The following is a 10,566-nucleotide window of genomic DNA, read 5'->3' on the forward strand; positions in this document are numbered from 1 at the left end:
GTCGCAACGCCTCCATGCTCCGACTCTGGCAAACTGCTCGAGACTACCGGCCCGCAGTCAATCAGGATATGGCCTTCCCAGAAGCTACGTATAGGGTCAGGGTTAGGGTATGGTTAGGTTAGCTCTAACCCTAAGACTCCTATCCGCGTTCGTAGGGCGTAGGAATGTTGGGAGAGGTTGACGGTAGAAGAGACAAGTTGGCTACACTCACACGTGTCGAAACTACTTGGATGAATTCTGGAAAATGAATACTGCCGGGGATGAAATGCTGATATTCTTTTCGGGAGAAGAACAATAACAACAACAGCAGCAGCAGCAGCAACAGCAACAACAGCAACACCCACACGGGACGCCGAATGCTTTTCCCGTTCCCCCGTTCATGACCATACCACTCATAATCATGTCAGACCTGCTTTGGAAGCCAACTATATTTTACACAAATGGTTTAAAATTCTTTTTTTAATGGATACAGATTCGAGAGTCCGGGAGCCACAACGAGCCCACCAACTCGTCGGAGATGTGCCAGGGCATGTGCGCTGAGAACACGATGCCATTGTCCGAGTTCACTTAGACTTCGCCTTTTTCCAACTACATTCGAATCACAAGTCAGCATGATGATCGTTTCACGCACACGCTTCTCACAGTGGACTCTCCACACTCACCTCGACAACGTGGCCGACGGGGATCTTGCCCGAACAGTTGGAACATCTGTTATCATCCGGCGATTCCGACCGGATGGTGATCTTGGATGGCGATGGTGATGATCCGCCACTGCGCATCATTCTCGAGAATGACGCGAAGCCCAGGGCCTTTCCAAAAGCACTCTTCGCAACCGCCTTTCTGACCGCAGGCAAACAGACTGCAATCAGAGCAACAGTCGACTCGATCATAGTCCAGAAGACCTCGGCAGAGACAATCCCCAACAGATCATATGCCGGCAAACCCATGACAGTTGTGCGGTTCATAGCCTCGCTCGGAATGCCCGTCTGGATAAACACCGTCATCCTCACAAAGGCAGCCGCAGTAGCAATCGAACCCAGCAAGAAACATCCCGTAATAGACAACTTGTTCGTCAGACTCAAGTTGAGCTGAAAGATCCATGGAATCGGCAGCAACAGCACAAACAGATCCAAACACGCATCCAAAATGGTATAAATCACCGTCGGCAAAAATCCAAACGGACATTGTTGCGCAATTTCGCCCAACGAGGCCCAATTCGCGTCCATTTGCAATCCACAATCAAACAACAGCCCAAAGAAAAACGCTACCGTCCAGCCCGAAACGACGGCGACAAGAGTCCAATTGACAATATTGAACGATTTGTAGGTTCCGAAAAACCTGCGATACAGAAAGAGAATCGCGAGGCGGATACATCCGAGTTGGAGCGGTTGGAGGAAGAATACCACCCAGAAGGTTTTGGCCAGAACGATCCAGGCGGGTCCTGCGGTCGTGTACCAGTTTTCGGCGTCTTCGGGACTGGAATGGGAGCCCATGGCGCCCATGGCTGCGCCCCAGATGATGATGGCTGAACTGGCATAGAGGAAGATCTGTGACAGTAGAAGAAAACGAACAATGTGGTCAGCGATGTGTCTTGCAAGAAAAAAAAAGAGGACAGGAAGGTCCCACTCACCAAAGCCGCCACGCAGAGAAAATCATCCACGTGCCATCGAAAGCGAAAGGTATCGCCTTTGTAGGCTCGATTGGCCGTCAACAGGCGCAAGCTCAATGCCAGAGTCGCCAAGACGGTCAATAAGACGGTCAGAATGATCGTGCTGGCCTCGCTGATCGCGTACATGATTGCAAAGGAGCAATGATGATTAACGAAAGTAATGAATGATTGACGAGGAGCGAGGGTTGGGGATGGGGATATTTGCACGGTTGTAGCTGATCAGCTACGTACGTGGGCCAGCAGATATCGAATCAGAAAAAGTGTACTGAAGGGGGAGGGGCTGGAAGTAATATATGCCTGTCCACAGCGGACAGTAAGTAGCCAGTAGCCAGTAGCAGAAAGTAGTAGAGTGGATGAGTGGTTCAGTTCAGTTCGGTAGCTAACAACTCAGTTCAGTTCCCCAGATGATCCGAGCGTCCACGCGACGGCACGATGTACCTGACTGCAATAGGTAAGTAGAGCATGAGGTGGGTACATAGAAAAGGACGTAGTGATCGAGTGAGACTCGGCTGCGGGAAAAACAAATGGCAAAAAAAGAAAACAAAAAAGGTATTGCATGCAATGCGGTTGAGAGTGCTTCACAAGTTTCTCGAGTCGCGGCCCTTCTCCTCCTGTTTCTTCCTCTTTTCGCAGTGCCTCGATGAAAAAATCTCGATCGGGAAGGACGTTTCCTTTTATCGTCCATCGTGGCTCAGTAGGCCCATCGACGACGGACATGTCAGTTATATGCCACAATGCCACTAAAACTGGTCATGGTCATGAACGCCGACGCCGCCCAAGCCATCCCCATCGGGAAGGAAGGTAAAGTGATTTTACTCATGACACTGTGCCCGTGTGTGTGTGTCTGTAGGGGGGTACCTGACCAGACTCTTTTCCTTAGCAGGCAGGCTAGAAGATTCTGGCGTATGTAGTTTTTTGGTGGCGTGTTTTAGAAATTTCATGCATATACATTACAGAAAGAGTTGCAGTAGGACTGGGCAAAGAAAAGGGAAGAAAGCCCATTCGATGGCGCAAACGCCTCTTAGCCTCTTAGGAGCCCCCTATAGGGGGGCTGGGCAGCCTGGGCTGGGTGTCTCAAAGGGAAAAGCTTGGTACAACCTGATCCAATACATGTCAGAGTGGGATAGCCCAAGACAAGAAAGTCTGGCCGAGACAGAGACAGAGACAGAGACAGAGACAGAGAAGGGGAGAAGGGGGTGGGGAGGGGAGGGAATGATGGTATAGTGCCCCAGTCATGGGTCTATACCATATGCAATGCACGATGACCTCGGTGTATCCACACTCACAAATAGAATTATACCTCCTAAGAGGTACCTCCTAGTCTCTAGAACACTTCGGGGTCTGGCTGAGGGGTGGAAACGTGACTCGGTTTCCCAATGGGGAAATTCCAGTTCGAGCTGGTTTCTCTTGCTTGCTCTCTCGCTCTCTGTGTGTCTCTGTCTCTTTCTGTCTCTCTCTGTCTGTCATTCTGAATTACTCTTCCTTCCAGCTCCAGAAACGACTGCTGCTGTTGTTGATGAGAGTTGCACTTACGGAGTTGGTTGATCGAGTGAGAAGAAAGCAACAGCGCATACCATCTTGAAAGAATCGGCCGCCGAAATGGACGAATCAACAGTACAAAAACCACTTCTTTTCGTATCCGAACGCGAAGCAGACTCTTCCGAATATTCGTCGACAACGAGAAATGCTACCAACACCAGCAGCAAAAGTGGCCTCATCATTGCCATGCTGCTCGCATCGAATATCCTACTGGCATGCGGCTGGGCCGCCACAGTATTGCAATCTGCAAGACATCACAGATCGACAGGGCAGCAGCATCATCAATCATTAGTGTCTGGATCGTCAACAACAACACTTCTACCCTCACATCAGCAACAACAGCAACAACAGCAACGACAACAGAAAGAAATGGAAGAAGAACAAGAAATCAACAACGCAATCGCCATCCAGCCCACCTTACCCTCCAAACCCGTCCAATTCCACTGGTATACAGGCTACAGTTCCCCGAACCGCAGCGTATCCGACACGCTCTGGGACAACATCAACACCGCCTACGGCCACGTGGGACTCGACCACACGCTCGCCGCGCAACAACACTGGCCATATTCCATGCCGATTCCCGGCAACGAAACGAAGGGACTCTATCTTCTGGAGAGTTATCATCAATTGCACTGTCTCAAGATTGTGCGGAAACTCTTCTTTGAGTTGCAAGATCAAAATCAAGATGGTAATGATCAACGCAAAGAGACGAAGCTGAGCTATCCCGTGCAACATGCGAGACACTGTTTCGATGCGTTTCGACAATTCATCATGTGTCATGCGGATAATACCCCCTTGTATACCCTGGGACGGCACACGAGTGGAGACGGACAGTGGCACATGTGTAAGGATTGGAGTGCGTTGCGGAGGTATGCACACGAGAAATCGGCGTGTTTTCGCGATCGCACCGGCAATGAGACGTTGCGAGAGCAGTTTGGGCATTGTGGCAACGGGGATGACGATGATGATGGATTGCTGTTGGATCCTGAGGTGTTGGATTTGACTGTAGAAGTTTCACGCGTGAGTCGTGCCCGGTAGGTACATGTAGGCCGGAGTTAGGGGAGATCAGAAATAATCCATAATACCTTAATGCTGCTGCTGTATTGCGCCTTGGCACGTATCCTCGCCTGCTCTCGGGAAAAAGGTCTTCCGGTCCTGGACGATAGACGTGACATGTGTTTGTGTGGAGCGCACCTCAATGCAAGGTACGGTATCGATCGTGGTGCACCATTGAGAGGGACCACGACCGTTGAGCAAGGCGCCTGTTGCTCGAGTGGCGGACGAGGTCTGGACCTGTGGTTGGCAATGCTCGATGCAGGTGAGCGTTCATGCGAGAAGCAGCATCGAAGATGTCGAGTGCTCGTTGACAGACTCGTGACATATGGCGCCTGTTATTGGGAGTGGTGGGCTTGGCGTGGTCGTGACCAGCTAGTGCACTCACTGTGGTATAGCGCGAGTCATAAGGGCCAGTGCGGCCATGTGTACTAATGCAGCACTGAAACTGCCGACGAGTTGAGTCAGCGACGCAGTTCTCGAACGTGAACCAGACTTTGAATGCGCCCTCTTTCCAATGCAGTGGGCGAACGCACGTTCGCCATACATTCTCCTGGCGTGTGAGACCGACACACAACCCCAGTGACATGCATGAATCCCCCTAGGAGGAAAGCTCGCGTGGCCGCACGGATCAGTCTGAAGCCAGAAACCCACCAGATCTGGGCCAACACGTTCGAGACAGCTTGCCTAGCGAAGGGTGGACTGTCGACTCAGCTCTTCGATCGATATTGATCTTTTGCATACTGTGGCCATCGCCAACCATCGACCATGTCGAACCCGCATCCAGACACTGTCAATGGCTTTTCGGGCTGAAAAATGATGACAGATTGTGCCTGGTTGTTTTTGCGTCCAATGCTGCTGCTGGGCTTGCAAATTTCGGCTCGACTGCGTGGTGTACGCGTGTGTCTACATGTAGCGAGTACATGAGGAGGGAGAGAGATATAAGACCATCCATGCAATCGCAAAAGTGATTATCCATCGCAGTCCAGCACCAGCAGCACCAGCAACAGCAGCACTCTCCTCAGCAACAGGCATCAACTCAGCTCCTCAGCTCCATCCCCACCAGCAAAATGTTGTTCAACGTCCTCCTCGCTGTTCTGAGCGTCAGTGCTCCAGGCGCCGCTGCCTTGCCCCTTCTCGATGGCGTCCTGGCCAGTGTTGCTGGTATGACTGGCACTCACATCTCCGGATCTGGGGTTCTGGGACCAAATGGTGCTCTTGCGGCCACTGTCGACGCCGCAGGCAACACCGTCGCCGTCCGTGGTGCCATTGCTGGCACGGTGGGAGCAGTCACTGGCACTGTCGGTGCACTCACTGGCACGGTCAGCAGTGTCGTCGGCAGCGTTCCGGCTCTGTGTCAGTCTACTCTCGCATCACCTCTCGTGACTCCATGCCGTTGCTGACGTCTGATGCCATCTAGTGACTGCAAAATGCGACTCATCCACCTGGAAGTGCACCGTCACCGCATCTGGCGAGATTGAGAATCTGCTCACCGACGGTGGCAACTTCAGTAAGTTCACAGTGTGCTATTCCACGTTGTGCCCGACGAGAGAAGAAGATGATGATGTGCTAATACCACATTTGCAGCTGGCAAGTCCACCATCTCCGCATGGATGAAGGATGGCCGGGCATACGGCTCGGCCCAGCTCGCGGGAGCGGCCCCGTTGCCGTTCAACATCACGTGTGACGCCAAAGCCGATGTGTGCCTCGGCACGGTGGTGAGTCCCGGCATACCGACCTGATCACAATGCCAGCACTAACGATGCGCGTGTAGGCCGGCAATGTCACCCAGGTCTTCACCAACGGCAAACAAGTGGCCCTTTGGGGGTGGGCGACTCCTTCGGGATCGTGCCGCAACGGAACCTGCACGGGCAGCGTCACCGCCTGTGGTGACCCGGGATACAAGATGGCCCGTCGCGACTTGTGCTAAATGGAGAGCAGCGTCGCCGGGTGGGAGGACAGGAGCAAGAACGTCGAAAGAGCTTCGTCTCTGCGGGGGGCATGAGATGAGGCACTGGGCCGGCGAAACCTCCCATCCCTTGAGAGGCTCCATCAGACTGGTGGGGATGGATGGAGGAGTGAATGGTACTGGTGCTGTATGGAGATGATCGATGTACAGTACTCGCTAGATACAGTAGCTCCTTCCAGCTGAGCCAACATTCAATAACAGTCGATGTTGATAGCCACTTACTGTACCTCCTTTTATGAGTCCTGTGCATTGTCTGTAAGGTAACTCGGGTATAGCTGATGAGGCTGATGTTGAAGGGACGGGAGTGGCCGGGAGCAGCCTCGCCTAGCAACCAACCTAATAAAAGCAGGGCCAGTAGGTACCACGTACACTGCAAGTCTCACTAGAGGCTCGCGCAGATCATCACTGTAGTCTGTCAGGTAGCAGTAGAGGACGCGAACCTCTCTTCACTTTACTCCACGCAAACACAATCCACCCAACTCCCTTCGCAACCTCATACAAAGTCCATTGGACCCCTGAAACATCCACATCACCACTGCTGTCGAGTCACCGCGCCCCCCTTCCCAACAACAAAGACGACAATAAGCGGATCGACTTCAGAGCACATTCAGCCAGATCAACAACCGCATCGCCAGCAAAGCATTGTACGAGTACCGAGGAAGCAGGCGTAGAAGCAGGCGTAGAGTGGAGAGAAGAACAGAGAAGAGTGAAGAAGAGCAGAGCATAGCAGAACAGGGTCGAGCAGAGCAGCGCAAAGCAGAGCAGCGCAGAGCAGAACTGCGCAGAAAAGAGTAAAGTAGAGCAGAAAGACAAGATGACGCTCGCGGAGGAGCTGAGATCGCGCAACTTCAGTGAGTCGCGCATCGTTTTCTGATTGCGAAGAGGACCAGGTGCTGACCAGAGCCATCATCTAGGCATCTATGGCCAATGGTATACTTGACTCTCCTACCACTGCCGCACATGCGTATTCCATGCAGCAGAACTGACGAGAATTGTAGGACGGGCATCATCGCCATGATTCTATGTTTTGCCCTGGGAATCGCCAACATCTTCCACCTCCACTGGGTCATTCTGTTCAGTGTGCTATGCCTGTACGTGTTCTCTGCGGCCCGGACTGGTCACTGAGCCACAGCGACTGACTGATCATACAGCATATCCACCTTCATCATCCTCTTTATTGAAGTGCCGCTTCTCCTCCGAATCTGCCCGACCTCTCCCAAATTCGATACCTTCATTCGACGATTCGCGACCAACTACATGCGCGCCGCCATCTACGCCGTCATGTCACTCATTCAGTGGCTGAGTATCATTGCAAAAGCGACGAGTCTCATCGCAGCTGCGATTGTCTTGTTGCTCGCTGCCATCTTCTACGCTCTCGCAGGCTTCAGGGGGCAGGAGTTCCAGAGCAGTAAGACATTGGGAGGCCAAGGCGTAGCGCAGATGATTGTGTAGGACGGCGCGAAAAGACAAAATGGCGGATAAGGAGCTAAGGATGTGAGGATGTGATAGCATGGCGAAGACGGACGCGCGCGGAGGACGTGGTCAGAAGAGACCATGCCGCCGCTGCATTGCGCATTGTGACGGCCTTTCTGGTGCGGAGTGGCTATGCTGAATGCAGGCAATATGATACACGTGTACTTCTACTACGAACTCACGGATTTGAGCATGAGATGATGATCTACCATCAGCCATTGTGCCGCTCCCGCGAACGTACCAGGCTGTAGCAGACACTGGAAACTGCCCGACGGTAAGGAGGAGGTAGGCTTTGGTACCTGAGGGTCACTACTTCCATCGAGCCAGCCGCTCTCAGCTCCTACTGCTGTGCTTGCCAGATCTACTGATGCAGCTCATTATAGGTCAGGAAGGCAATGGGGACTGCCACCTACATGTATCTTACCTTACCTATACTTCCAGTTCAGGTCTACACCACTACAGAGCCGCAGCATTTCAACATCAAGTCCGGTACCTCATCATTAGAAAACATACCACAAACCATCGCACGCCTACATCGCTTAGAGGCCTCATTTTCATCACAGACATGTCCAACGCCTTTGCTACATCAGCAATGCGCACCGCTCTCGAGCTGGCTACTCAAGCAACAGCAGCCAATGGACACAGTCTGCAACCACCTCCATTTCCGTTGATGCAACTGCCGAAGGAGTTGCGCGACATCATTTATCAGAAAATGGCAGAAGACATCCATATCGTGAGTGTGAACCAGCGCCTGGACTACACATTCCTTCGCTCTCACATCCCGATCCTGCGAAGCAGTAAACTCCTCGAGAAGGATTGCCTTCGCCAGCTGCTGCAGTACGCAGTAATCGAGCTCCGCGTCCGACACGAAGGACTATCAGGTGTGGCCAGGAACACGCGCTGCATCTTATCGCCGTACCGTCGCTCATTGTTTCTTCTTCATCCTCTACGGTACGAAGTCATGCTGGTCCAACCCGTACCTCCACTTTCCGCAATGCCGTCGAACCCCCAAGGAACATTCAGTCGATTGAAGCCATCACACTCACATCGAGCCTACTACCATCGCGCAGAAGTCATGCTCCGCACAAATCTCCGACTGCCACTCGGTACCATACCCCCCCGTGCGATGATGCATATGGACAGGGATCCCGCATGGTACACGGCACTTTCGAGAAACCAGAATTTGTACGTCGTCTTCGCAAGTCGAGCTGTCCCTGCAGGCATATACCTCAAGCGCTGGATTCAGATGTTGGAAGACCTACAGCCCGAATTGCGATTTCACTATCGGGTTCGGGTGCCTAGCAATCAGCAATGCACATGTCCTTCGGGTCCATGCCTTCAGGAGTTGCAAAATGGGAGTCATTTGAGGGCCGCTCGAGGACTCCTTCGGTGGCATTGTGCCGATGCGATAGTAGAAAGGGAGCTTGTAGCGATTGCAGAGGCTTACGATATAGCGGGTTGTCTTGCGTTTAGGTCTTGATCGTAGTTTGAATTGATAATAGAATATTGAAGTTCGAAAGCAGATTTCTTCTTTAGCCTTATTGTAGTAGAGAGAGCGAGAGAGGGAGAGAGAGAGGTTCTATATTTACTTAAGATATAGTAGTTTAAGAAGTTAAGTATCGAATAAGGTAGGCCTATTAGTAGTATAGAACATTAGCTAATCTTTCTTCAATTCGAACCTAGTTTATATCCTCTATATATAATATATCCTATAGGCTAGCCTATTAGTAGTACAGAACGTCGGCTAATCTTACTAATATAGAGGCTAATCTTTTTACCTGCCTATAGTTTATACCCTCTATATAATATGTCCTATAGGCTAGCCTATTAGTAGTATAGAACGTCGGCTAATCTTGCTAATATAGAGGCTAATCTTTTCTCTACCTAAACTTAGTTTATACCCTCTATATATATTATATACTATACCTAAATATACGTAGACGTCGGAATTCTACGAATTCTATATATATGCGATACATATATATATATACATTAATCCAAGTCGATTAGTACTATATATATACGAATTTATATATAAAACCGATAGCAATTCTCTAGCCTCTAATTAGCTATAGCCGACGACGATCAATAGATATACGACGCGATCAATAAGATAGCTATAGAGCCGATACTAGAGCCGATCGATAATAATAGCGAATACAAGTAGTATTATACTATACCTAAATAGCTAAATACTACTTCTTCTCCGGTTGCTAGTTCTTCGTAGCTATATCGACCGAGCCTATGTCTTATAAAGCGGCTACCTATAGTACTATAGCTCGATCTATACGAAATACCTAATAATAATAATAATAATAATAATAATAATAATAATAATAATAATAATAATAATAATAATAAGGAAGAGCCTAAGATAGCGCTAAGTACGCTAAGCAGAGGTAGTAGTAGGCCTACGCGAGCTAAGATAGAAGCGCGGCGACTAACTGCTATAAATAGCTACTACTCTACAAGTAGAGAGGTATATAATAAGGCCTTATAGGTAGTAGGCTCGGCAAAGCGAAGAGCGCTATTATTATACGTTAGTAGGATTAAAGAGACTAATACTAGGGTTTCTCGGAATCTAGCCTACGTAAGGTATATAGCGAAGGGCTTTATATATTGTATATATTCGGCGGCAGAGGTAAAAGAGTTCGTAGGCAAGAGGGTTAGGGTTAGGGTTAGGGTTAGGGTTAGGGTTAGGGTTAGGGTTAGGGTTAGGGTTAGGGTTAGGGTTAGGGTTAGGGTTAGGGTTAGGGTTAGGGTTAGGGTTAGGGTTAGGGTTAGGGTTAGGGTTAGGGTTAGGGTTAGGGTTAGGGTTAGGGTTAGGGTTAGGGTTAGGGTTAGGGTTAGGGTTAGTCGGTAG

The 10,566-nt window shown here is 50.4% G+C and overlaps 4 protein-coding genes across 4 annotated transcripts; 3 read left to right on the forward strand and 1 right to left on the reverse strand.

The window, feature by feature from the left end:
• Nucleotides 1–260: 260 nt before the first annotated feature.
• Nucleotides 261–1,960, reverse strand: SEPMUDRAFT_150484 (uncharacterized protein). The gene is made up of 3 exons (XM_016906207.1): nucleotides 1,631–1,960; nucleotides 663–1,547; nucleotides 261–588 (listed from the first exon to the last, which is right to left on the reverse strand). Exons 1-3 carry the CDS (start codon nucleotides 1,793–1,795, stop codon nucleotides 568–570), a joined length of 1,071 nt encoding a protein of 356 aa, XP_016759720.1. The 5' UTR covers nucleotides 1,796–1,960; the 3' UTR covers nucleotides 261–567.
• A 1,387-nt stretch (nucleotides 1,961–3,347) lies between these two features.
• Nucleotides 3,348–5,795, forward strand: SEPMUDRAFT_150485 (uncharacterized protein). Its single transcript, XM_016906208.1, has one exon. It carries the CDS (start codon nucleotides 3,395–3,397, stop codon nucleotides 4,244–4,246), a length of 852 nt encoding a protein of 283 aa, XP_016759721.1. The 5' UTR covers nucleotides 3,348–3,394; the 3' UTR covers nucleotides 4,247–5,795.
• An 849-nt stretch (nucleotides 5,796–6,644) lies between these two features.
• SEPMUDRAFT_150486 (Golgi apparatus membrane protein TVP18) lies at nucleotides 6,645–7,972 on the forward strand. Its single transcript, XM_016906209.1, has 4 exons — nucleotides 6,645–7,081; nucleotides 7,145–7,160; nucleotides 7,229–7,321; nucleotides 7,382–7,972. Exons 1-4 carry the CDS (start codon nucleotides 7,045–7,047, stop codon nucleotides 7,680–7,682), a joined length of 447 nt encoding a protein of 148 aa, XP_016759722.1. The 5' UTR covers nucleotides 6,645–7,044; the 3' UTR covers nucleotides 7,683–7,972.
• Nucleotides 7,973–7,986: 14 nt separating this feature from the next.
• On the forward strand, nucleotides 7,987–9,183 carry SEPMUDRAFT_134720 (uncharacterized protein; the record flags this gene model as incomplete). The annotated part of the gene is made up of 1 exon (XM_016902656.1): nucleotides 7,987–9,183. Exon 1 carries the CDS (start codon nucleotides 8,071–8,073, stop codon nucleotides 9,181–9,183), a length of 1,113 nt encoding a protein of 370 aa, XP_016759723.1. The 5' UTR covers nucleotides 7,987–8,070.
• Between the last annotated feature and the right edge of the window lie 1,383 nt (nucleotides 9,184–10,566).

This window comes from Sphaerulina musiva (genome assembly GCF_000320565.1).
Source record: "Sphaerulina musiva SO2202 unplaced genomic scaffold SEPMUscaffold_7, whole genome shotgun sequence".
Lineage (NCBI taxonomy): Eukaryota > Fungi > Ascomycota > Dothideomycetes > Mycosphaerellales > Mycosphaerellaceae > Sphaerulina > Sphaerulina musiva.